This window comes from Vulpes vulpes, chromosome 2 (assembly GCF_048418805.1).
Source record: "Vulpes vulpes isolate BD-2025 chromosome 2, VulVul3, whole genome shotgun sequence".
Taxonomy (NCBI): domain Eukaryota; kingdom Metazoa; phylum Chordata; class Mammalia; order Carnivora; family Canidae; genus Vulpes; species Vulpes vulpes.
Genome location: NC_132781.1, coordinates 56,457,362 through 56,483,625, shown reverse-complemented (window position 1 = coordinate 56,483,625; position 26,264 = coordinate 56,457,362). Strand labels below are relative to the sequence as shown.

The 26,264-nt window shown below is 57.1% G+C and overlaps 1 protein-coding gene across 2 annotated transcripts in view; it reads left to right on the top strand.

Annotated features, from left to right (window-relative positions):
- LMX1B (LIM homeobox transcription factor 1 beta) overlaps window positions 1–22,998 on the top strand; it is an 83,098-nt gene extending 60,100 nt beyond the window's left edge. Inside the window, exons 3-8 of one of the 2 annotated variants that reach the window (XM_026009600.2) lie at window positions 13,412–13,644; window positions 15,449–15,630; window positions 15,869–15,946; window positions 16,104–16,170; window positions 18,241–18,384; window positions 18,715–22,998. In XM_026009600.2, the coding sequence (XP_025865385.1) occupies window positions 13,412–13,644; window positions 15,449–15,630; window positions 15,869–15,946; window positions 16,104–16,170; window positions 18,241–18,384; window positions 18,715–18,872 (862 nt within the window). In that variant the 3' untranslated portion in view covers window positions 18,873–22,998. Of the gene's footprint in view, window positions 1–13,411; window positions 13,645–15,448; window positions 15,631–15,868; window positions 15,947–16,103; window positions 16,171–18,240; window positions 18,406–18,714 lie in introns of both variants that reach the window. The other variant, XM_026009598.2, reaches the window with a different exon arrangement.
- The last annotated feature ends 3,266 nt before the right edge of the window (window positions 22,999–26,264 follow it).

Here is a 26,264-nt window from a genome sequence, read left to right as displayed (position 1 = left end):
ATTCAAATTTTTTTAAAATAACACTTTTTTTTTTTTTTTTTTTTTTTTTTTTTTTACTGGGTGATCGGCAAGAAGACCCTGTACTGTCACTCTGCAGCCTCCTCTTGTTCCACACACACCTTCTGCACCTTTTATTTCTGGTTAATTCTGCTCCTGTCTCTGGGCCTTTGCATTCACTGTCTCCTCCACTGCCTGGTCCGTCCATCGCTTCCCTTCCTGGTCTGGCTGATTCTCCCTCCCTGGTCTATGCCCAAACCTGTCTTCAGGAAAGTCTTCTCGGATGCGCCACCCACCCCCAATCCCCAGCCTGGGCTGGATCAGGAACAATTGTTTCCGTCTTCACATTTGCGTGTCTCCCTTCTAGGCTCATGAGTCCATGTGGGCTGAGCCCACTCCTGGCTTGGTCATAGCTTCCCCTGTGCCCGGCACTGAGCCTGACCTGGGCATTTGGGGGAATGGGTGAACCAGCAGGGAGGAGAGGATGCCGTGACAATTCCCAAGGGGCTGTTGCCAGGGGTGGAGGAGGTGCCCACCAGGGCCTTAAAGTGCAAGAAGGATTTTGCCAGACTCACAAGGCGGACGGTGCTCCCAGCAGAGCTCAAGGAGCTGGATGTCTCTAGCCGTCAGTCTGCCAGTCCCTGCTCCCCCATGCTCAAGCTGTGCGTCTTGGGCAAGTAACGTCCCCTCTCTGCGCCTCAGTCTGCTCCTCCGCAAAATGGAGGCATTGGCGGGGACCTGCCCTAGTTGCCCCGGGGGGGGGGGGGGGTGGTGTCTGGGAGGCCCGCGGGGAAGGCGCGCACAGTCGGTGCTGGATAAATGCTGGGGGAACGTGGAGGGCGCGGGAAAGGGTTAAAGCTGGGCGCTTTTTAATTGTCAAATGACTGCGGGCGATTAGCGCTGGCAGCTTCCTCAATAATCGCTCTTCTCTGTACCTGCTGGGAGCTTAATTAAAAAACAAAGAGGCTCAATTTAAAGGCCATTACTATGCTAATGCGGCCGGGCGGGCGGTGATTAAGCGGCTCCGGCGGGCGGCGGGCGGCTGGGGCGGGGCGCGGGGCGATCAGTTACCCACTAAACGGCCGAGCGGGCGCCGGGGAGCGGCCGAGCGCCGCGGTGCCCGACCCCAGGCGCCGGGGCCTGACCTGCCGGGCTCGCCCCCCAGCCCCGCCGTCCTCTACCGGCCCGGGCGTCTCCCAGAGCCTCGTCTGCTCCCCAGCGAAGGGTCTGGCAGTGGGTAGGAAATAATGCCGGCCGCACCTCCGAGGGCCTCCTCTTGCAGAATTTCCCTGCTGCCTCCCACCAGCACTGAGTCCTGTGGGCTCTGGTGAAACCCACTTGTCGGCTTCGTCGGCCAGGCCCCTCAGCTGGGGGGCATGTTGTGCCCACGCACTGTGGCTGGGTCCTGGCACCCACAGGTCTCAGGCTCACACACCACTGGGGCATTTGCTCCCCAGTCCCCAACCACCTTCCCAGCTCCCAGGAAGGAGGATGGGATGGTCACCAGCCAGGTGACCTGGGATGAGGCCCTGGCTCTAAGACTCTCTGGGTGACCCTTGTAAGGAAGAGACTCCTTCCTGCCAGGGTGGTCATGCCATCCACCTATGTGTGAGGCCCCTACATGTGGCGAGGGGCTACTTGAGAAGCTCTGAGCACAGGGCTAGTCTGGTTGCTATGAGTTGGACGTTTAGTACCAACGTATGCCAGGGTGGGGCTCAAAAATTTGACTGCAAGAGCACAGGTGGGGAGGGCAATCTGGGGAGTTACTTAGTCCATGAGAGAGACTGGGCGGTGAGGTTCTCAGAGATTGGGCTGACATAGTTAATGTTCTCTTCTGGTTACATTAAGAGGAGTATAGTGTGGGGAATGAGGGAGGAGATGGCTCTTCTTGCCCCTGAAGGCTCAAGTCTTTACCCCATGGCTTTGACTCTGAGCATGTTTTCATTGACTACCTGATAAAACACATGATTGTAAACTTTGGTGATTTTGTTGGTAACACTGAAAACCACCCACCCTACCTGAGCCTAGAGGATATTTTAACTTGGTAAACTAACCAGTAGTAAATACAATTGACAACAGTGAAACTACCCATGGTAAAAACATGTGTCACTGTCTACAAATTACCCAGAGAGTCAGATCTCTACAGTCAGTAAGATGCAATTCGAGCACAAACCTGTTTGTAGAGCAAAACTTTATTGAAAATTGTTCATGGAAAATAATTTATCTCAATGAAAATAATTTCAGTAAAGTAAAAATGGAAATGGAAAAAGTTGTAAATTATTTAACTGCACTAGAAAGAAAATTGATCAAAAAATTAAATTGCCTTAATGGAGGTTGCTCTAGAAAACACTTACTCAAAGGAAGTTTATCAGTGTCGTTACAACCCTAATTAAAATGCTGTGGTCTGTGTCCAGGGAGTCCAAATCCTTGAGGTCAGAATGATGAGGCCAAATGTCAGCTGGTCAGCGTTAGGCTCTCCAGCGGTGCCTTGGATTTCTCCTTCTCAGAACTCCTTTCTTCTGGAAAACCTTGTTCCCCATCACACCGGGAGCTCACTGAGGGGAAGTGACCCTGTGTCTTGTCCCCCGATGATTCCTCATCGCCTGGCACAGTGCGTGGCCATGGTGGGTTTGGACAGTGCTTACAGGTCCACAAGTCTTAAAACAGAAGCTTAAAAGGCAGTTTCTGCTTTCAAGAAGAGGAGTGATGGCACAAGATTTGGCCGTGAGCAAGTGCCTGAGTATGTGTGCAACAGTTGGATGGGTGGATGGCTGAGAGGGCGGCTGCATGAGCGATGGGTGGATAGTTGGGCAGGTAGATGGCTGGCTGGATAGGTGGTTAGATAGAAGGGCTAGCAGGCTGAGTAGGTGGGTGGGTGATGGATGAGTCGGTGGAAACAAGAGAAAGCTGATCTGGCTTCTTTAGCCCAACATTCAAGGCTTCCAGCCTGACCCTTCCATGACTGACCCACTCTCTCCCTAACCCTGGAAATGGCCTCTCTGCTTTTCTGCCCCTACACAGAGCCCAAACTTTGGAATCAGACACCCCTCTATTCCTATCCCAGCCCTACCATTACCCCCCTTTCAATCTTTTGCACTCTTTATGGCCCCTTCCTCCAGGAAGTCTTCCATGATTCCCCTATCCGTCGCCCTGTACTTCAGCAGGCCCTGCCCTGGATCTCACAGACTTTCCTGGGCACACAGGTGTGGGCCTGGCATTTTCTGACCACTCAGGACCCTGGAGAGAAGTCCAGAGGTCTCTGCATCCTATGGTGTAGTCTTTCCTCTTCCCCCTGCATGTCAGCCCCTCACTTCTCTGTAACCTTCCAGCCCAGGTCATGGGCCCAACGGCTCTGAGCTGACTGCTAGTGCAGAGCAATTCCAAGTGGTGGGCAAGGAGGAGGAGGAAGAGAAGGCTGAGGCAGGAGAGGGAGATCTGGGAAACCATGCAGTGAGGCAGGGAGAATGCGCAGGAGCTCTGGAGCCCAACATTCCAGCTATGATCCCAACTCTGACCCTGAGCACCACTTTCCTCCTTTGTGAAGAGAGAGTGGCAGTGCCTCCCTGTGAGGGGTCTTTTGGGAGAGCGGTCTGTGTGCAAATGCCACTCAGGGCTTGGGATGTAGGAAACAGTCGGTAAATTTCAGCGAGTAACAGTAACAGTAACAATGGCTGCTGGATTTGGCAACCAGGAGCTCCTGACCCCTGGTGAGAATGGGAGAAAGGAAGCTGGGATCAGACCCCTCAGAGGGGTCTGAGGAGCCAATGGCAGGAGAAGGCTCCTACTGTGAGCTCAGCAGGGGCCCAGCTCAGAGTAGGTGCTCAAGGAATGTTAGGTAGGTGAATAACTAAAAGAATCATCAGATGAATTAATCAGGGAAAGGCAGAAAAAAGAGGGGAGAGCTTCAGCCTAAGGGTCAGTAAGTAATACAGGTAGAGCCCTTTGCGTGGGGCCTGGCCTGGAGCCCACAGACCTTCTGATTGCTGCCCAGGCTAGGGAGCAGGAAGGGGCCTGTGGGAGGAAGCCAGGCGAGGTGTTCCCCCTTCCACCTGCCGTGCTGCCACGTTGTCTCTCCCTGATGTCACTAGGGGAGGTCTGATCCCCGGAGAAGCCCAGTAACACCACCACCACCATGGAAAAGAGCCTCCTAAGGCAGAGGCTGGGCAATGCCTCCATTTACTGCAGGGTTTGTAGCCCCAAAAGTGAGAGGCTAGTTATCAGACACCAAGCCATGTGTGCACACAGCAACTTACTCTTAGGAGTGTGTATGTGTGTGAGAGAGTGTCTGTGGGTATCTGTATCCTGGTGGCTCTCAAACAGTATCTCCAGCCTGGGCCTCTCTCTGAACTCGACTCCTATATGCAGCTACCCCTGGACGCATCCTCATGGCTGTTCAAAGGCAGCTCACATGCAACATGTGCAGAACCTCACCCGTCGTCCTCCCCTCCTCCACCTGGCCTCCCACTCCATTTCATTTCATAGCAACTCCATCCTGCCCATTGCACAGGCCCCAAAATCATATGTCCATCCTTTCTCTGTTATCCTTGGGTGTCCCTGTCTACCTGCAAAATACCTCCCCAGTTGGACCACTTCTCAGCACCTCCCTGGGTCTAAGCAGATATTATCTTTTGCCTGGATTATTCAGATAACCTCCCAACCCATCTCCCAGCTCTGACCCCTACCACTACACAGATGCCTGAGGAACCAAGATGTCAGATCATATGCCCGCTCTGCTCAGAACCCTCCCACAAAGTCAAAGCCCCCTGCTTCTACTCACACATCCTTGTCATTTCTTCAACACCCTATATCCACTCAGCCTCAAGCCCTTTGCACTTGCTGTTCCCTCTGTTGGGAACCCTCCCCCGCTGCCCTGCCCCTCCAGATCTCTCAGTAAGGCCTCTGACTGTTCTTTTTAAAACCCCTGGCCACCTGCATTGGGCTTCCCCCTCCATTTTTCTTCATCACATTGTCACCAATTGTTACACTCTATATGCTACAGATTTAACTGTTGCCTGTCTCCTCACCCATTAGACTGGAAGCTGAGCTGTCCATTTGCTCACTGCTCTATCCCCAGCCTCCAGAGAGTTGCCTGGCTCCTAATGGGCACTCCATAAAGGTGTGCAGATTACCGAATGTACACCCGCCTGGCCAGGCTGCCCCCTGGATGGTACCTGGGGCTCCCGGCTGTGTCCGTCCCTCCCTGCCCCTGGCTACCAGCTCCCGACAGCGCCCCCACCCCTGGGCCTGGATCAAAGGAACTTGGAATCAGCACCCCCCTGCCCTCCCCTGCACAGCTGGGAGCTGGGTCTGTGGCCCGCAGGAAGCTCCGGGGCAGCCCTCGCTGCAGGCCCGCCCCGGCGCAGTGAGGCCCGCGCTCCCGGGGCCACCGGTCCGAGCGCCTGGCCACGCTGCGCATTCCAGCCCCGTGATTGACGCGCGCACCGGGGCCCCCGCCTGCGGCTCCCGCCGCCCGCCTGGCCCGCTGCCACCGCCGCATCAAAGCAGATGTTTGCAGCTGGTTTGAGTTGGATCCCCATCAACAGGCCCCTTTTTGTCTCAAAATAAAAAACAGCTACGCCCGGAATGATAAGGACGCGGCAGGCACGTGGGGGAGATGTCAACGAGTCGGGAGGGAGGAGGCCAGGCGGCTCCCTCTGCCTGCTCTCACCCCATCAGCTCCTCCAAGTGACAGGCAAACTCTCGCAGCAGCATCTGGACCCCCAAGCGTGTCTAGGGTCCTGTCCCCTGGGCCCCTGTGAACTCCAGCTCATCTCTCAACAGAGAGATGGCATCCTCGCAGCCGTCACAGCCCTAGAGCGAGGAATAATAATGTTAGCCGCCGTTTGCAGGACTAGCTGTGTAGGAGCCTGCCCTACGTGCTCCACGATGTTACGTCCCGGGATCCTCGCCACCAGCCTAAGAAGGAGCTGGGGCATGGAGAAGCTAAACAGGTTACAGTGACTACTTGTGAGGTGGGGATTGTGGTCCTTGCCCCAAGGTCGGACAGTCCGTGTTTGCAGAGCTGGCATTCAGACGCTTCACACCTTTCCTTTTGACTCCAGAACCAGCTTCTTGATTATGTGTCATGTCATCTTTGCCAGGAAGTCCCCAGCCCTTTTCCAGGTTGACTGTCATGATTTCCTGTGCCCCTCAGCTTGCCAAGTGTAGCCTATCAAAGCTCATATTGTGCTGTGCCAGCCTCCATGGGACCAGATTTGGCCCCATTCTGTCCCTCAAGCGTCTGTCAGGAGCTTGTTTCAGTCAGCCTCCGTGGGTGTCTGCTGGGTGAACCTGAGAAGGTATAGCCAGTGGGATGGAGGGCTGAGGTTCCCTCCCCATGGAGGGAGGGTTTCCAAGGACTGTGGGACTTGGGCCTGGAGATACCCTAAAGGAAGCCAGGCTCAAATCTGTCTGATCCCCTCGCCCTGGGCGAGGATCTGATGGAACCCTGTACCTCAGAGGCACAGACAGACCAACAGACAGGGATAGCATGGACCCAATGATGTGATTGGAGGCTTCATACTGAAATTGGAAGTGAAAAAGAGAAGGCTCCAGAGCCTGTGTCCCAGCACCATGCTGAGACTCAGGCTGGGGAGGGAGTGGGATGCACACCTGCCAAGATGCCCTCTGTGCCAGGCACTGGGCTAGACCCTCTCACCCAAGTTAAGACTCAGAGGATCCTTAGTCGCCGGGTGAGGGAAGATCAATACCCACTTTTTACAGAAGGGGAAATAGAGGCTCAAAAAAGAGATGTGACGGGCACCTGGGTGGCTTGGTTGAGCATCCGACACTTCGATTTCAGTTCAGGTCATGATCTCAGGGTCCTGGGATTGAGCCCTACTTTGGGCCCTGGGCTTAGAAGGGATTCTGCTTGAGATTCTCTTCCTCAACCTCTGCCCACTCTCACACTCTCTGTCTCTCTCTCTCAAATAGATAAATCTTTAAAAGGGGTGAGGGGAAATGTGAATGACCCGGGGCCACAGAGCTGGTGCTGGAGATGTGTAAAGTGCACCTCTAAGCTGAGGGGGCTGACAGAAAGCTCTTTATAAGCAGGAGAAGAGAGGGACCAAGGACAGAAAAAGGATTGGTCTACCCTGAGCCAAGTGTCCAGGCCTGACCCAGTCACAGATGGCTGGGGGAGTCATTTAATACCATTGTGGCCCTCCCACCTGGAGGGCTTTCCCTGTGTACTAGAGATAGGTGTGCAGTTGGACCCCAGTACAATAAGAGGTACATAAATAAATGATGTAGAAGTTAGGAATTGATTTCTGGATTGCATGGTTGTGAAGGGGGCCAAGAGCAGTGAGTTCACTTATCTTGCTACCTGCTGGCATTCTCAAACTCCTGGAAGCAGGGTATCCAATGTTCTCTTGTCCCGCCTGGCTGCCTGTTTCATTTCTCACAAGGTTACTCATTCATTCAGCAGACGATCACTAGTCCCCTTCTAGATGCCAGAACCCAGCATGGAATGGGTGTGTGTGTGTGTGTGTGTGTGTGTGTGTGTGTGTGAATTAGACCCAGTTTCTGAACTCTAGGTCAGCGAGGGCTTCAGACACACAAATATCTGGGTCTCAGGGAAGGCTTCGCAGAGGAAGGTACACTTGAGTCATGAAAGTTGAAGAGGAGTTCAACAAGTAGCAAAGAAAAGGGGGAGAGAAGACAGGCTGTGGGGCAGATGCAATTTTAAGTGTTAAGGAGGCAGGAAGGACTGGCTGTTTTCAGGGAGCAATGAGACGCATGGCAGCTGGAGCAGAGGATCTGGGGCTGGAGTTGAGCCTTGAGTGCCATGATTAGGTCTTTGGGCCTATCCTGAAATTGTTGGGCACTCTTGGATTGAGGACCCAGTGAGGGGCTACATAAGCTGCAAGACGCAGCCATGGGGTATGGGAATGGTAGTACAGTGAGGTAGGGAAAGGGGAGCTTCCACTCAGGGAGGATGGTTAACAGGTGCCAGAAGTCTTGAAGAGATAATGACAGCAATCATGGTGCCTCCTTACTGAGCCTGCCTCCTGGTGCCCAGCCATTATTCCCATTGAAGAGATGGGGCCACTGAAGCTCAGAGAATTAGGGCCTGGCTATTTTTCCTGTGCTCGGAAGTGACAGAGCCAAGATACCAAGCCTAGTGCACACTTATAGACTTGAAGAGCTGGGGTTGAAAATCTGCAGGGAGAGGCTGGAGGGTCCCCAGGAAGTTAGGGAGCCAATTTTATTGGGGGTAAAAGAATCAGATGTACTGCATCGCCTCTCTGCAGTTGTCAGTGGCTTAAGAGAAATTAATTAATCAGATTTGTAATCCATGTTCAAATGCTCCAGAAAAAATTGGTTTTCAGAATTTTGTTTATTAGCTTTATGAGTTTAATAAATTGAGCATTAAACAAATAAACCAATAAAAACTCAGAGGAGACAGAGATGTGTTCTCATAGCAGGGACTCTTCAAGGGAAGGACATCCCTAAAAAGGGAATTTTTTTTACTCAGAAATCACAGATGATCCTGGGAGAGGGAGGATGTATTTGTGACGGGGAGAAGTTCAGTTTGGTTTAAGAGAAACCCACTCAGCAACACCTGCTGGGTGCTGGCCGTATGCTGAGTGATAAGAACTTGGTCATTCAAAGCCTTGAGGGTAAACAGACATTGGATTGGCATGGAACTCCCAGCAAAGGACAAGGGTGATTGATGGGCAGAGAAATACTTGGATGCACAGACCAGGGAGAGAGTGGTGCTGCCATGTGACCTTGAGCCTGCCATCTGCACTTTGGTTTTTATATCTATAAAATGGGAATAGAAACAGTGTCCTCCTTTAAGGGTTCTTCAAGGACTCGATGAGGTGATGGTGGTGATGATAACTGAGTCCAGTAACAGGGAGATAGACAAACATACAGAGAATTGAGCCAGGAATGCTTTATCCAGCTCATGTCATGACAGAAGCTAGAAGGACCCAAAACCCAGGGTCATGAGGGGGACACCTGGTTGGGACCTGTAAACCTGGTGTCAGGAAGGCTGCTCCCAGGAGTGATGGAGACCCCAGTGAAGGTGACCAGCAAGAGAACAAGAGAAAGGCAGCTATGTGGGGTGCCTTCTTCATGCCTGGAACAGTGCCAAGGGCTACACATGCAGTAGGCCCTTCCAGCAACCCTTTGGTTGGTAGGTACACCATTCCCATTTCATAGGTGAAGAAACTGGGGCTCAGAGAGGTTAAATGTCTTGACCAAAGTCAAGACACAGGGACAAAGTTATGAATCCAGGATGGAACCCTGGGCTGCCGGTTCCAGCACACCCCCCACCCCCCCCACATGCACTGCTGTCCTGCAGGTGCTACTCACTTCCCAGGGCAGGTGGTGACTGCTCCCACCAGACCAGGTTGGGGTGAGAACCGACTTGCCCTACTTCACAGGCAGAATAGCACTATATTGGTTGGTTCAGCGTTCATTCAGCAAACATTTTGCTGCTCACCTTAACCGTGAAGGGGGCCTTGTGCTCAGCTCTGAAGATAGAGGTGACCCTGGGGAAAGTGCACCTGGAAACAGATAAAGTAGATTCCTTAGGATAAATACCATAATGGGGAGGAGATGTGAGGATGGGGAACTCAGAGAGGAAGACATCTAAGACTGGAGAGGAGAGGGAGGGCTTCCTGGAGGAAGGGATAGCTATGCTAAATCCTTCAGAATAAGCAGGTGTTTGGCTGTCAAAGGTTGAGGGTGGGAGGAATGGTGTTCTAGACACTAGGGACAACAGGAGGAAAGGCTTGGCGGTTCACATGGAGAATGGGGAAGGGGGTTGTGTGGGTTGCTGGCAAGACTGTGCGCCTATAGTGGGGTCATGAAGCTGCCCTCTGGATTTGGAGCTCCTGGACTGGGAACCTGGACCAGGAGATTGGCACCTGGAGGGTGGTGCAGCTGGAGGGGAAGCAGGGTTTGGGAAGTTTCAGAGCCTCCCCTGACACCCCACCATCCCTCAACCCCAGGGGCTGCCCCATCTTGGCCTCTCAAGCCCAAGTGTGGGAAGCAGAATGCACCCATCTGGGACACCCAGCACAATTCTGGGGAGTGGGGACTACTATCCCCATCTTATAGATAAGCACACAGACTCAGACTTGCCCAAGGTCACAGAGCCAGTGAGTGGCTGAGTCAGGATTGAGATCATGACCTGAGCTCCAAATCCAGTGCCTTGGGTGCAGTGTGCTGGTAGGGCCTTTCACATCAGGCTCCAGGGCCCCCGTGGGGCAGGAAGGCTCAGAGCCCCTCATCCTGAGCAACTCTGTCTCTGGTCGGTATTTGTAGCTTCTAGGCAGCCTTCCTGGAGAGGCCCACTCCCGGCCTCAAAAGGCCTGCCCAGTTCACAGACCTCTCCCTCTGTGCTCACTGCTTTACACTGACAGCTCTCTGCATCTTCACATGGAGAAGTGGGCAGTGCCATTGAGCCCATTATACAGATAAGTAAGCTGAGGCTCAGAGAGAGGAAGCTTACTTGTCCAGTCGCTAGCCAGGAAGTAGTGGAACCAGAAGCTGAACCCAAGTCCATCCAATCCCAGTGCCACCTGCATGTGGCTGGGCCTGCTTCTCAATGGCCGAGTTCACCAGCCCTTCAGGGTGGGAGGGGTTGAGGGGGGGCCTCTCGGACAGGAGGGGACCCCCGCTGGTGCCCCCAGCCCCTCCCACACGCATGTGAGTTGTGCTCACTGCAGCTCCGTAGACAAAGGCAGCCCCATAATCGGGAGTGAGTATTTCATGCGTCCCCCCTGATGTTTTATTGGGTGGAGAGATGCTTGGAGACCAAGCGGATGGCACATTCCGTTTATAAAGTGTGTGCAGTTTGCTTTATATGCCGAGTTTTTGCAATCTAGATAACAGATGACGCCCCGAGTGGCTGGCACTGCCTCCGTAATGGCGGCACGGAGCCTTTGGAGAAGTATTAATAATAGATTGTGTTGATGAGTTTGGAGAAAGTAGCAATCGACCCCCTGCTGCCAAGGCATTAGCACGGCTGTTCCGAATGCAGCCGCCACCAGCCTGCATGGTGGCGGCGCCTGCAAATGCGGGTCACCCCAACCGCTGCCCCCCTCTGCTGCCTAAGAGGACCTCCTGTGGCCCCGCCGTGCCAGCAGAGAGCTGCAGCCAGTGCCCGCCGGCTCTTTGGTCTCCCGAGGCCAGGCTGCAGACAGACGGTAGTGCGGTGCTCAGACCAGGAGGTAGAGGTGTGGGAAGGGGACAGAGGGGCGGTGAGGGGGGGCGGGCAGGGCAGAAGCATCCTCCGTGTCAGAACATCAAGTTCTGGAAGACTGGCTCCTTCCCCAGCCCCTTGGCAGAGCTGGATGGCCAGCCAGATTGCTAGGGGCCTCTGCCATGGACGGTTGGGTAGGTTGTACCTTGAACGATGGTATCCAGCCAAAGGGCCAGATCGGAGCTTGAAATCCAGCTCTTGTCCCCCTTGCAAACCCAGGCACTGTGTCTGCCTGCAGCCGACAGCCCAGCCTGAGCCTCAGGCCCCCTGAAGCCTTCACTCACCTGCTTTGGCAGCACCCATCAAGGCGGTTTTGAGGATCAGATAGAGCCAGGCCCTGTCTCATGGAACCCCTGTAGAATTGAAGCTGACAGGGGCATGTGCTGTCACTGTCATGTGACACTTATTTACTGAGTTCAGTGTCATTGGACCCTGCCAGCAGCCCCGTTAAGGGAGGTCCTGTTGATAACCCCATTTCACAGTAGAGGGAACTGAGGCCTGAGGGCAGCCCAGGTAAGCACACAGGAGGCCACATCCCCCTGACTGGGGTATCCAAGAAGGCTTCCCAGAGGAGGTGGTGTTGGGAGTTGGGCACTGCAGGATGAGTAGGAGCCTGCTCGGTAGACTAGAGGTAGATGGCAGGGGGTGCTGAGGCTGCCCCCAGTTTGAGCAGCCGGAGCCAGTGCCAGGGCAGCAGGCAGGGCTCAGATTGGCCCTGTCCACTGTGCCCTACTAGTTCGTCATGGGCGGCGCTGATAGCAGCCCCGGGAAGGGAGGCAGGCCGAGTGCCTTGCATTTATGGCCATTTCTGTTCCAGAACCGATTAGTAGAGAATTGCAGCTGTAATCTGTGCCTGTGATGGCGGGCCATAAAGAGGGATGGGATGCGCACAGCGCTCCCAAGGTGGCGCCCGCAGACGTGGCCCAGGGACGTAGGGAATGAAAAATGGTTTTAATTCCCTCCCAGCAGCAATAATTTGATTCTTCATAAATTTTTCCATCAAAGTGTTGTTGAGGCTGAGTTCCCACAGAGCAGGGCACGTGATGGGGAGCGGGGAGCCCGGAGGAGCGGTCAGTAGGTAAGGGCAGAGGAGGGGCTGTGCTGCTCAGACCCTTCCGCACACGCTGGCCGGGGGGCATGGAGACCCCCGCCTGGCTTTGTCTCTAGAGATGGAAGACGGATCCAGTCTGTCATAGAGGGGCTGGAGCAGGCCCAGGCTCCACGTCAGCCCCATCACTTAGGACCACGTGACTCCGCCTCTCCGCCTCTCAGTTTCCTTATCTCTAAGATGGGGTTCATGCTCGTTCTGTTTCATAGGGTTGTTGCAAAGACTAAATGCATCTCTGTGTGTGGAGTGCTGGCACTCCAGCGGCTGGCACACTGTCCTTGCTCAGTAAATGTCTGCACGTGGTAAAGATACTTAAGTCAAAATGAGGGAAAAGTAGGGGTTAGCCCAGCCAAGGGGCCAAGAAAGAACATGTGGAAGGGCCGGTGTGAAGAAACTGCAGGCTGTTCCATTGGGCCACAGCCTAGGAGAGCAAAGAGTACGAGAAAGAGGCAGGATGTGAAGGGCCTTGAGGCACCAGGGAGTCACAGAAGAGTCTGGAGCAGGGAAGCAGCATGAGCAGATGTGTGTTTTAAACACCTTCCCCTGATTCTCCTCCTGGAAGACAAATTGAAGAGTTAGAGGGGCCAGGAGCCCAGGAAGGAGCCCGGGGCAGGTGCCCAGGCAGGAGAGGAGTGGCCCAGGGGTTGGGTTGGACAGGGCTAAGGATTGGTTGGATGTGGGGGGGTGGGAGGAGCAGAGAGGAGGTGGAGCAGGTCCTGGAGTGAGGGTAGATGGGACTGGTGGGCTGCCTGCCCTTCTCAGGCCCAATCCCACCTGGCTCTTGGGGAAAGTTGAGGCTGACCTTGTGCTCTGCCCTCTAGTGGCCACTGTGTCTCTGAGCAGGAAGGGCCCTGAGATGACACACCCAGGAGAGGGCACCTCTGGGAAGGATGCCCAGCGGCCACCCTTCCCTTGGGCCACCAGGGCCCTGGGAGCCAAAAGAGTGGGGCTGCAGGGCCTTCCCACTGTCTGGCTCTGTGCAGGGGGCGGGCCTCTCCTACCTGGAGTGGAAGGTCAGGGTGGCAGGAGAGAGAGGCCCTTGGTGGGACCCTGAGACTAGCCAATGTGCCCCCACTGTGCACCTGCAGGCTCTTCGCAGCCAAGTGCAGCGGCTGCATGGAGAAGATAGCCCCCACGGAGTTCGTGATGCGGGCACTGGAATGCGTGTACCACCTGGGCTGCTTCTGCTGCTGCGTGTGTGAACGGCAACTACGCAAGGGCGACGAGTTTGTGCTCAAGGAGGGCCAGCTGCTGTGCAAGGGTGACTACGAGAAGGAAAAGGACCTGCTGAGCTCCGTGAGTCCCGACGAGTCCGACTCTGGTGAGCCGTGGCTGGAGCCAGGGGGCGCCGGGTGGGGAGGGGGCCCTGCCGCAGAAGCCCAGTGCCGACCCCAGGATCCAAGCTGCATACGGACAGTGCACCCACATCTTGCGCCTGTGGCACTGTTGTGTTCACATGCATGTGTGCAGGTGCACATGGACACTGATATGTATGCATGCTCCCAGGCTCACAGATGCACATGCAGGTACTACCACGGAGTCACATGTGCTCAAGCACCAGTGTACATGCTTGTGACCACACATACACACAAGCACAGACAATGCATGTGTGGATACCTGTGCCCAGGAGCATATATGTGCAGACACACGGACCTATGTAGGTATGTGCTTAGATGCCCAAGCATGCACCAACCCACACCCAGGAGCACACACGTGCACATACACTTAACCAAGCCTACATATGCACACATGACCCAGCTCACACATCACACATGCACTGAGCAGCTGTGCATATGGCCACACATGTTTATCCACATGTGCAGTAGTTTACGTACATGCACACACACACACATGCCCTGCTCTCTAGCTCCCCACCCTCAACTTCCCTTTGCCTTGCTGTGGCCCGCACTATGGCACAGCACCACAGGTGTCTCTGCCTGCACCAGGTCTGCAGGCGGCTGGTGCTGAGAGGCAGGGCTCTGACATGTCCTTCAGCAGCAGGAGCAGCTAATTGGGGGAATTGGGGCCTTCTGTGGTGGAGGCAAAGACCCCATTTTCCAGGATGAAGGCATCTCTCTACTCTGTTCCAGCCTCCAAAAAGACTGTGCCAGCGTAGAGCCCTCCTGGCAGAAGGGCGAGTACAGCTAGAAATGAGTCTTAGAAGGGGAAGACCAAGGAGCACTCTGGGGCCCTGTCATTCCAGGATAGTGGGGAAGGACTGGGGTAGAGGGCTTGCAGAGGAGATGCCCTGGTCTTCTGAGCCCTTTGGGGTAACCTAGAGTCTGTAGTCACAGGACCTACCCCCATCTGGAAGAGCTTTGTGACTGTAGGGAGCTCCCCATCCATCCGTCCCTCTGTCCACCCATGGGCAGGGCACCATGGTGGCTGCCTGGACTCTTAGGACAGAGTAGACACTGGCCAGGTGCCATTGGCCCATTCATATTAGGCTTAGGGAAGGAGTCTTGGAGGGAGGAGACCCTCTCTTAGGGCCTGGGAAAAGGAGACCAATTCAGACTTGGGGGAGCAGGAGGTGCATGGTGTCCACCTGGGGCTGGCATCTCTGAGACCCACAATTCTGGGACATGGAAGTGGCCGTGTGTGCATGGTGGTTGGGTGTGTCTCTGGGTGAATACACATGCTTCTGTGTGTGTGTGGGTGCGTGTGCCTGTTCAGGCGTGCCTGTGCTTGTATGTCCCCCATCTATGAGCATGTGCTTGTGTGTGTCTGAATGTGACCACATGTGCCCAGTCCTCTATGGGCCCAGGCACCAGTGCACATGTGCATCTGCTAGTGTTTGAGTGTGTAACTCTGTGTGTGTGGCGTGCATGCCATGGCCGTGAATACTCCTGTGTGAGAACATCTGTGGTGTGTCTGTGCCTGACAGTTCTTCATCCCTGGAAGCGTCAAGGAAGAAGGCTCCCTGGTCTCCCCTCTGGGTCCTGGGGCCTGCTGGCACCAGGCTAGTGCAGTGGGAACCAGTTTACTCAAAGGCTGATATGTGCGCTGGGGTCTGCAGAGTGCTGGGGGGCCAGCCATGGCTGGTGTTGGCAGGAGGTGATGGGGTCCTGCCAGGCAACAGATGGCCTCAGGGGACAAGACTGACGGGCTGGGTGTGTCCCCCACAGTGAAGAGCGAGGATGAGGATGGGGACATGAAGCCAGCCAAGGGCCAGGGCAGCCAGAGTAAGGGCAGTGGGGACGACGGGAAGGACCCCCGGAGGCCCAAGCGACCCCGGACCATCCTCACCACGCAGCAGCGAAGAGCCTTCAAGGCCTCCTTTGAGGTGTCCTCCAAGCCCTGCCGAAAGGTGAGGGGCCACTGGGGTGGTGGGGCAGGGCTGACACCCCACATCCGCCACTTTCCCAGACAATGCCCCTACTTCTCTTGCTGGAGATGGGGACATCCCTCCACCCCACCCCTCCCCTCTTCTTCCCCTCCACTCCCCTATCCCTCCACCTTCCCCCCCCTCCCCCAAACTACTGCCTTCCTGGCCTGCTGCCCTGCCCCCCACCCCCAGACCTGATCTGTTTCCCTCCATCGGGCAGGTCCGAGAGACGCTGGCAGCAGAGACGGGCCTCAGCGTGCGCGTGGTCCAGGTCTGGTTTCAGAACCAAAGAGCCAAGGTGAGAGGCCACCTGTCAGCCCTGCTGCGCAGAGTTAGAGAGATGGCGTAGGGGTACAGGCAGAAGACAGGGTCCTGGTGGGAGGTGCTGGGAAGGAAGGGGGGAAGGGGGGGCAGGGCAGGGAGGTAAGGACTGGCATGACCTGTGTCCCCTGTAGATGAAGAAGTTGGCACGGCGGCACCAGCAGCAGCAGGAGCAGCAGAACTCCCAGCGGCTGGGCCAAGGTAAGCCGGGACCAGGGGACAGGGCCCAGGCTCAGCCTCCTGTAACAAGAACCCCCCCCTCCCCCATCTTTCCACCAGGGGGAACAGGGCTCTGGGAACTGTTGCCTTGGAACCTGCTGTGATCAAGGGAGGCCATGGGATCACCGGGATGGGATTGGGGCTGGGACACCAGCGAGATTGCTGGGGGTTGAGGGGTGGGCTGCCTGAGGAGTGACATAATATTCGCATGCAAAGCTACAGCCATCTGGGGCACCCGGCTGGCTCAGTCAGTGGAGCACAGGATTCTGGATCTCAGAATCATGAATTCAAGCCCCATGTTTGGTTTTTGGTGTAGAGCTTACTTCAAGCAAACAAACAAAACACTGCGACCATCTCCCACTCTCAGGGTGTGCCAGGCACTGTTCTCACCACAGGCAGTGGTCCGCCTCACTAATTCCCACAGATCCCAGAGGGGAAGGGCATTGTCAGTGCATTTTACAGCCACCGAGGCTGATGCTCAGACCAGGGGACTTACTGGGATCACTCAGCTAGTAAGGTGCAAAGCCACCTCCACCCCAAGGGTGGGGCCCCAAGCTTGTGTTTTTAACATGACCATACACCCCACTGCCCAAATTAGAATTCAGCAGAAATCTCGAGAGAGTCTCCATGGGGTGGGGTGTTGAGGAGTTCAAGGTGGGCTCCTGCTGGATAGTAAGGAGCCAGTTTGAGGGACAGTGGCCAGGCCCCCAAATGCTGGGCTTTGCCAAAATGCTTTTACCATTTCTTGGGCCGGGGCTGGCCTCCAAGCCCCATGGGGACATTGAGCCTTGAAGAGAGGGCACAGGGAGCTTCTTGGGGGTGCCCACATGGAGTGGGGGCCCCAGGCTGCCTGTTCCCAGGTGAACCAGGGGCTCCAGGGCAGATGCCAGGGTACTGACCGGCAGCCCTTCTACTCAGGGCTCAGGGCCAGGCCAGTGTCCCCGGCTGTAGCTGACCCTTGGAGCCCAGTTATTTCTCTCTGCACCCTCTGCTCTCCTCTCCTTAGACCACCTAGCCCCCTGGGGCTGTGGCCACTGTCTCTGGTCTCCCAACTGCCTCCAAGATGCAGCCTCCCCGAGGATGTTCCACAGTCCCCCTTGAGCTCATCACGACCCATACTGCTCCACATAGCAGCCCCTGCTACCACAGCCGCACAACACCCTCTGCTCTTCCCCACCCCCAGCTCAGCAGATGGCACCAGCCCCCACCCTGTGCCCACACCAGGAACCTGGAAGTCACTTCTGACCCTTCCTGTCCTACAGTCACTGTATCCGCTCCGCTGCCAAGTTGGGCAGTGATTTCTGGTCCCATGTCCCTCATGCCCCTCTCAGGAGTTTTCATTCCCACGTCCACCTTAATAGGGACCCCAGCTTCTCCCTCAATATCCTCCAATGGTCCCTGCCTCCATCCTCCACCCCCAGAGGACCAACTTCCTCCCCATCCTTGGCCTTCTCTCATCCTCACGTGACAGCCCCATGCACATGGCTCCCTGCTTTCCTCCCCACCTTTGCTGCTTTTGGGGGGACATACCTGCCCCCCTGGAACAGTTGAACCCCTGCTGATTCTTTAAGTCACATAGAGTCAGGGGATCCCTTCCTCCAGGAAGCTGTCCCTGAGCCTCTTTGGCCTGGGCGCAGGCCCCACCTTGTTGCTGCTGGATGCAGGGAGCTCACTGCACCCCCATGTTGGACATTACTGCCTGCTTAGTGTCTGTCTCCCCCAGCAGTGAGCTTCTGGAGGGCAGGGCCATGGGAGGGAGGGAGGAGGTGGGAAGAGGAACTGATTTGAGAACAGATTCCTGAAGAGGAGCTACCAGATGTATCTGGGGACAGGGGCTGGACACCCGGGTTCAAGTGGCCCTGGAACACTGTGGGCAACTAGGGAAGGCCAGAGGCGGTCAGAGTCAGAGGGCCCACAGTGGGGGTCTTGGCCTGCAGGGTCAGGTGAGAGGTCAGTGGGAACCCCTGTGGTACATCTGTGAGGGCTCCCTGGGGCGCGTGCTCCAGGATCAGGCGGACAGGGCTGGTGGGTGAAGGTGTGTTCTGTCCCCAGAGGTCCTGTCGAGTCGCATGGAGGGCATGATGGCCTCCTACACGCCACTGGCCCCACCGCAACAGCAGATCGTGGCCATGGAGCAGAGTCCCTACGGCAGCAGCGACCCCTTCCAGCAGGGCCTCACGCCGCCCCAAATGCCAGGTGACCACATGAACCCCTATGGTAAGCCGCCCCACCCCCTGCCCACCCCAGCACCGCCCCTGCCCACTGCCTGACCCGGCAGTCCTGGGGCCGTGACAGCACATCCCGCCCCAGGGCCCAGGCAGGCCCCACCAACACAGCCCACTTGCCGCCTCCTGACAGAAGGGGTGCCCTCGAGACCCCATCCGAGGCTCTCAGCACCTCTGGTCCTGCGCTGCCGCCGCAGGTCCTCCCTTCCCTCCTCACCTCCGGCCACACAGCCTGCAGGGCTGACAGGGCCCCCTGGAGCTCCTGCGCCACCTGGGCTCCTGACGCCCCCTCTGCCTCCAGGGAATGACTCCATCTTCCACGACATCGACAGCGATACCTCCTTAACCAGCCTCAGCGACTGCTTCCTCGGCTCCTCGGATGTGGGCTCCCTGCAGGCCCGCGTGGGCAACCCCATCGACCGGCTCTACTCCATGCAGAGTTCCTACTTCGCCTCCTGAGAGCCAGCCGGCCGCATGGACGCTTGGGCCAGGGTCCTGGGGTGGGCCTGCGGCCGCCGCGACCACCCCACCACCCGCACAGACTCTACACACAGCCATACGGTGCCCTTCCCCTGGGCTGGCCGGGCAGGCAGATGGGCGCAGCCTGGGCAGGGCTGTGTCCTGCCCACAGAGACCGTGTCACCCCAGGGGCCCAGAGTCTTGGAAAGCCACTCGCCTCCCAGTCCCACCTCGGCCTCCATCTCCTCCTTCTCCCTGCCCATCTCTTTTTTGGGAAGCTTAAATTCTCTCTATTTTTTTAAACGTCTTCTCTGTGTCCAGCCAACCTCCATGGGTGGGGCCTAAGCCCAGGCGGGGGCCCCCGTGCATGCCCCCAGGAGATGATGTTGCGTGCGGTGCCTGTTACCTAGAGAAGCGTGGGTCCCTGTCCGGGGGGCCGGTGCCCACCTCCCCCACCTCCGAGGGCGGGCCCACCAGTCTGGGTTCACCTGTCCCAGCCCGAACCTGGAATAGAAGTGGGGAAGAGCCTGGCAGGTGTACCAAGCCCACCTCGGGCTCTGCCCTGAGGGCAGTCCCTGCCCTCACGCACGCACACTCGCACACTCTAAGGCACACCTGGGTGGATCCGCACACAGATACAGAGACCAGCTGAAGAGGCACAGAGGCGCTGTGTGGGCCAGCCCTGCCGTGCCAGGAAGGGGAAAGAGGCCAGACAGGGCAGGGACCCCCTCTGCTTACAGCAGCAGGAGAGAAGGAAGGAGGGGAGGGAAGGAGGAATTTGAGGCTTGAAACACGGGGACCCAGGTATATCCTGGCATCAGCCTAAACAGGTGCTGCCTGAGCAGGCAGGGCAGACACAGATCCCCCAGAACCAGGTAGGACAAAGGGCAGAACTTCCAGGTGGAAAGGAGCCTCACAAGTCACCTATTGGGCACGTCATCTGGACTTTGGCTCCCTCTGCCTCTCCTCACATACCCCCAGCAGGGCGAGGAGGCCGCCGCTTCATCGGGCCCCCGGTCAGCTGCTGTTTTCTGCTGATTTTGCCTCTGCCTTTTTTTTGGCCCCAAGTCGTCACTTGTGAAAGCCAGGCTCTTCCAGTTTCTGCAGCTCTTTCTCTTAAAACTGTACCCTCAGCTGGGCTCCAGCTTTCCCTCTAAAGGTGGGACAGAAATAACCCAATCTTCTGACTGACATCGGCCAGCCACCTCCCACTTTAGGTGCCCTGCCTGTTAATATGGCCCAAAATGCAGTGAAGAGTTGAGGCCGAGTTACCTGGAAACTCACCCTACCCTTCTCTAAGTGAATCCCCTGACTCTCACTCACGGGACAGCTAAGCCACATCCCTCTTCTGTGTGTATTTGGGGGCAGGGGCATTTCTTGTTCAGACTCGGTGGAAAGACCTTGACTTTTTTTACTTGCTACATTTTTTCTTATTGGATTCAGTCCAGCCTGTGGAGTTTCTCTGCACCCCCAACTGTGTGACCACTGGCTTGCTGTCCCCACAATGTCGGGAGCCAGCCCTGTGTTTCTCACCCGAGGCACAGGAACCGCCTGGCCTCCCCCTGTCCCAGTGTCAGCCTGTGACCCAGTCCTCCTGGGGTGACGTGGTCTAGTGCATTTCCCACCCTGTTTTGTCAGATGCCCCGCTGGGACATGGGAGCCAGGGAGACAGCGTTAGCCCCTACCCCGGATCCACTAAGCCCTAATCCTGTTAGAAGAGGAAGCGAGGTCAGGCTGATGGGCCCTGTTCTCGGTGACCCCTTGCTAGTCTCTGGTGGCCACTGTACCCTCCGCCAGGTGCGCAGAGCCCTGCCTTTAATTCTGATACCAAGCCCTAGGCCACCGCCCCGAGACCTGCCCAGTCTAGCCTTGGAGCAAATAGGATGACAGGGGTATCTCTGCCTTTGGGTGCCTCTGCCTGACCCTCTCTGCGACCCTCTCAGTTCCCAGCCTGCTCCGTGGTTTTGCTCCTCTGTCCAGTGGGGACCCTTAGGTTGCCCCAAAGCGTCCCGTGCTGTTCATCGGAGCTGTCGGTGGCGCGATGTAGCCCGGCAGCCCCGTCGGCGGGGCAGCCAGGCAGTCCTTCCCTGAGCTCCTTGTTCCACATGAGCTCCCACAGGCTCTCAGCTGTCCCGGGTTTCCCGCAGCCTCAGTCCATGTGGGCTCTGTGCCATCCCCCGTCCTGGGCCACCAGCGGCCCCTGTAGGCAGCCAGCTGGTTTCTTGAGAGAGGCTCCCTTTCCTCCTCTTGGGCTCACCTGGTCCAAATCATGCTGGGGCATTTGGGGTGGGCCCAGGGCACAACCCAGGCCCCCAGGAGCCCCGGTCCTTCTCTCCCAGACTGTTTCAGTTGGAAGGAAGCTCAGAAATGGGCATCTGGCCCACTCCCTTTATTCCCCAGCTGGAAAGCCCAGCTGGGAGAGGGAAGGGAGTGGGGGCACCATGCCAGCCCCTTCTCTTTGCTGAATGGCCTCTAGGTCAGGGGTGTGTGATTTGTCCTAGGAAACTCTTGCCATCCCCTCCCATGGTGGGGGGGGCACCTCTTCCACTTGGGGGCCTCACAACCTCCCAAGTCTAACCCAGGCTCTGCCCCCACTGTGAGCTGCTCCTTGCAAAGAGCTGGTTCCAAGATACCCACACTCATGTCCCAGAGGGGGTCCAAGCCAGAGGGAACTCAGACAGCCCCGTGGGCCGGACACGCCTCATCAGCAAAGCTAGGTCATTGCTGTGGGCTGCGGCTCACTGCCCGAGGTTCCCAAGGCTCCCCGAGATGCCAGTGTCCTGCCTGTCCAGCCCCGGACTGGTGTGGAGACACAGATGAACAAGATGTAGGGTCCACCTCGAGGGGCTTTCTTCTAGGAGAGGCATCCACACTCCGACCCAGCTCTGTCCAGATGTGAGTGATGGACCCATTTCCCGGATGAGGAACCTGAGGCTCAGAGGAAGGAGGCAAGTGCTCAGGGTGTCCCAGCAGAGGCACTCGGAGGCGGAGTGTGGGCTGAGATAAGCAGGCTCTTGGTGTGGGAGGAAGTGCAGCCCTGACTTGGGGGCACAGCAAGTAGCCAGGAGCACTCCCCACCCCGACCGACTGACCAAACCACCGACAGACCTGTCATCAGTGGTGGCTGGGACAGGAAGCCGAATGGAAGAAGTCTGGTCCCGAGGAAGAGGCAGGAAGTGTGAGGTGGGCAGGGGGAGTGTTGGAGAAAAACCGAGTTCCGTTTCCCTGCTGGCGAAGGTGAGGCTCAGAGAGGGGAAGGAGTCTGGCCCAGGTAACACAGCATGAGGGCAGAGGCACGGGAAGGTGGGGGCCTGCCCCAGCCACAGCCTCATCTGCTGGCTCCATGGAGCCTCCTGGAGGGCCACACGGACAGAGGGACGCTGTGTTCCAAAGGTCGGACCATAGGGCTAGCAGAGCCAGTAGGAGAGGGCCCCACACCAGGGCACGTTGGGAGGCTTCCTGGGGGCGGGGGGGGGGGGGGAGCCCACCGCTGCAGCAGGGCCCACGCCAGGCCAGGCCCCTGTCACCACCCGGGCAGGCGGTGAGGCTGCCTCACCCACCGGGGGAGCCTCGGGGGAGGGGGCTGGCCAGCCCCTGCCCGGCCTGAGCTAGGCATCACCCGGGTCAGGACCTCACCTCCTATCCGGGAGGATCTGGGGCTCGCTCTGCCCTGAGGGGAGGAGGGTCCACATTCGCACGCGCACACACACTCACACCCGGACGTACACGGAGGCTCGCACACCCACACTCCGGGCACACGAGGCCTGCGGGCTGGGGGAGCAGGGAAGACCCTCCAACGCTTGGCCTTCAGAGGGTGCAGTTTGCAATGAGCCTGTCTGCCGGCGCCCCCACCCCACCCAGGGCCCCAGGGGGCCCAACCCAGTGTGGGGACCAGCCACTGGCCATTCCTCTGTTTTCCTTGTACAGACTCTCACTGCCCACCCGCCATCCCCAGACACATTTTATTTAATAACTTGTCATTGTTAAATTATTTATTAGCGTTTACCACATCACCACCCCCACCCTGCCCTCCACGCTCACCTTCTGCCTCTTCCCACAAAAGCAGAAAATGCAAACACCAACAAAAGATGAGACATCAGTATATTTGTAAATAAACCAACCTGTACACGCCTGTGCTGCCTCTCCTTGGGGCGGGGGGGGGGGGGGCAGGCCGCAGCCAGTCTTGCGCGGAGGACAACAGGCCCAGGAGGAGGGAGGGCTGGTGGGCCCCGTTCTCACCCCAACCCATCCCTTGTCCTATCCCATAATCCTCACACCCCATCCTGGGCCCATCCCAACCCCAAACCACCTCCACACTTAAAACAAATGCATCCATCCCATCCCACTGTCTCTGGTTCCCCAGCACATTCATTCATTCAGGCAACCGACATGAAGGGCCCTTTAAGTGCCAGCCAGCAGGCTGAGGACCAGAGCGCAGTGGTCTGTGCCTCAAGGAGGTAGACTGTGATGCAGGCTCAGGCGAGGTTTGGACAGGCCTGGTTGCAGGGGTCCCCAACCTCACCCGGAGGGGCAAAGCATCATGAAAGGCTTCCCGGAAGAAGCTACATATTAAGCTTCGATCAGAAGCCAGCCAGCATGGAGGAGACTAGGTGGGGAGCAGTGTCTGGCAGTGCTTCAGTCTTGCGCAGAATCTCAGAGGCAGGCAAAACCCTGTAAATCTCCTGAACTCAAAGAATAGCTAAGTTTGGGGGTGGGAGAGAAGCAGGTGTTCTCCGCCTCTCCCCACCCCTCTGGTGGCTCCTTCTCAGCCTCCTGCCCCCACCCCTGCAGCCACAGGTCACCTGGAAGCCACCTGTGGCTGCTCTCCCTCTGCCCTCGGGCACCAGCGCCCCCTAGGGGCACACGCCGCCCCGCACCCCCTTCTGCAGCCTCTGACTGATTCCAGCCACGTGGCTTCCAGGAGTCTAGACAAGTTGAGGCGCTCGGGCTCATGGCTTCCTTTGCACCCACAACACCCTGAAGAGCAAGTATTAAGGTCTCATTTTTCAGAAGCGAACCCGAGCCGCAGGTAGTGAGCGGCTCAATAGGACAAAGCTACCAAGGGGCGGCGGAAGCAGGGTTCAAGAAAATCAGGTTCGGCTGCAAACCCGTGGCCTCACCCCCAGTGTGGCCTCACCCCTACTGTCCCCTCAAGCCCACACTCTCTGGGCCTGTGATCTGGTCCTCCGAGTTCAGGCTCAGGGACCTGAGGATCCAGGAGACTCTCCTACCTTCAAAGTGGCCTCACTGAGGCCCGGAGAAATGGAGTCCCTTAGCCCCGCTGCACAGCAGACACCGGACCAAACCGGGTCTTCACGGCCAAGCCCCGGCCCCGGCTCCTGTAAGAGGGGCCTCCGAGCTCCACCTCCCCCCACACCAGCAGCAGGCTGCCGACTCTCTGCCTACAGCAACCGTTTAAAATCCTGTCACTAAAAAATGTGTGAGGGGTGGAGAGGAGGGGCTGTGCTAATCCAGTGCTCCCCGTCTCCTGCCTGTCTTCTCCAGGCCAGCTCAGATGTGAGGCACCGGGGGTGGGGAAAATGGGGAAATAGGGCATGGGAGGAGGGATCCCTCCAGGCCCCCCTTTCCAGGGGCGGGGACAGGACAAACGCCAGCCATTCTGCACCATTGCTGGTCACAGACTTCAGCCCACTGACTGGCCTTCACAACAACCTGGAGCAGCTCTCACCCCATTGCACAGATGAGAAAACCAAGGCTTGCAGAGCAGCCACTTGCTCCAGGGTGATCCTCTCAGGAACTTGGGGTTGGAGTGGGAGTTGAGAAGCCTCTGGTCTCAGGAGAGGGACATGATTACGATCCCGCCCAACCAAACTTGTCTTCAGGGGGACTGAGCCCCTGTGCAGTGCTGCCCCTGGAACACCCCACTACTCCCGGGCCCCCAGCTTTCCCCGAGAACCCTGCTGGGCTGGAGAAGGTGAGGGATGTGCGCAGCTGCACAGAACCAGCAGCCACTGGGACAAGGTGTGGGGAGGCAGGGGGCCCGGCAGGCATTAGGACAATGGTCGGAAGGAGGGCCACCGCCCGTGGTCCTACAGTCCCCTACCGTGAAGTGAGCAGTGCCCCGGGCCCCCCCGCCGTGACGCTGGCCTGCTCCCCTGCATCGCACTGCCCCTTGCACATTTTGCTTTACTCACTCCTCACAGCCCCTCAGGACAGGAAGAACCGTGATGTCCACTTAATAGATGAGGACACTGCCATCCCCATTCTTCCCAGGAGTTCCTACCCTACAGCCAGCCCCACTCTGCCTCAGATGCCCTCTCTGCCTCTAGTGTCCTGGGACCCCATACCAGGCTGATCTTGACCCCAGGGAACTGACAGACAGGGGAGCTCTGTTTATGGCTTTGACTTCAGAGCCATCCCCGGGGCTTGACTGGAGAGCAGAGATAGCCTCCTGATTGCTTGTTCCCTTTGATCTTCATCTATTGCCTGGCAGGTGTCCCAGGACGTATGTCCTCCTGGGCAGAGCTTAAGTGGGAGCTATATAAGAGGAGAAAGGAATAGAGGACTCGAAGCAAGCACAGGCAAGGGGGTGGCGGGGCCTTGTCAGCTGTGCCGAAAGTGTAGGGAAAAACTTCCTGGGGGGTACAGACCAGCAGGAGCAAGTGTGCAGAGGCGGGAAGGGCAGGGCATCAGTGAGGTGGGGACACACCTGGGTTGAATTCAGGATTCCAAGGCCAGAGATGGCAGGAGCTGAGATCCCTGGTGCTGCCCGTCCCACACTGGACATGTGAGGGGGCAGGGCTGGAGACCATTCAGGCCCTTGGCCCTGGCAGGACACCTGGCCCAAACCGTTCCCTACTTTAGCTGAGAATAAAGTCAGCACACTATGAGATGTTGAATGCAGAACACTATATGCAATGTATCTATCTGTGGGATAAAGAGAATAAACAAAACCCTCTGTGCCCACTGTATAGATCTAAAAAATGCACATCTCGATGTCTTGGAACCCTTAATGTGCCCATTGGGCTCCAGGGCCTTTAATTTAGAAAACTCTGATCCCAATCAGAGCCAAATCAGTACCAAAGTGGTGTGCGGAAAGTTCTTAGCACAGAATCTAGTCAGAATGGGCCCAATGGTAGGCAGCCCCCGGGGCAGCTTTCCTCTGTGACAGAGCACCTAGGACCTTTCTACGAGCAGGGCCTCCCTTAACAAAGCTGGGGGTACTTTGCTCCTAAATCCCCAGGACCAGAAGCTAGTTTGAATTTCACTTCCGAACTTGCAGTTGCCCGTCAGGCCACGAGGTGGCGACCGGGAGTCAGGGAGGTGAGAGCCGGAGGGGCGGCGGGGCCCCCGGAGGTGTGGGGATGGCTTCAGATTATGGCAGAGAAAGAAAAGAGGAAGAAAAGTCTTCTGTGCGCCAGGCCCTGTGTG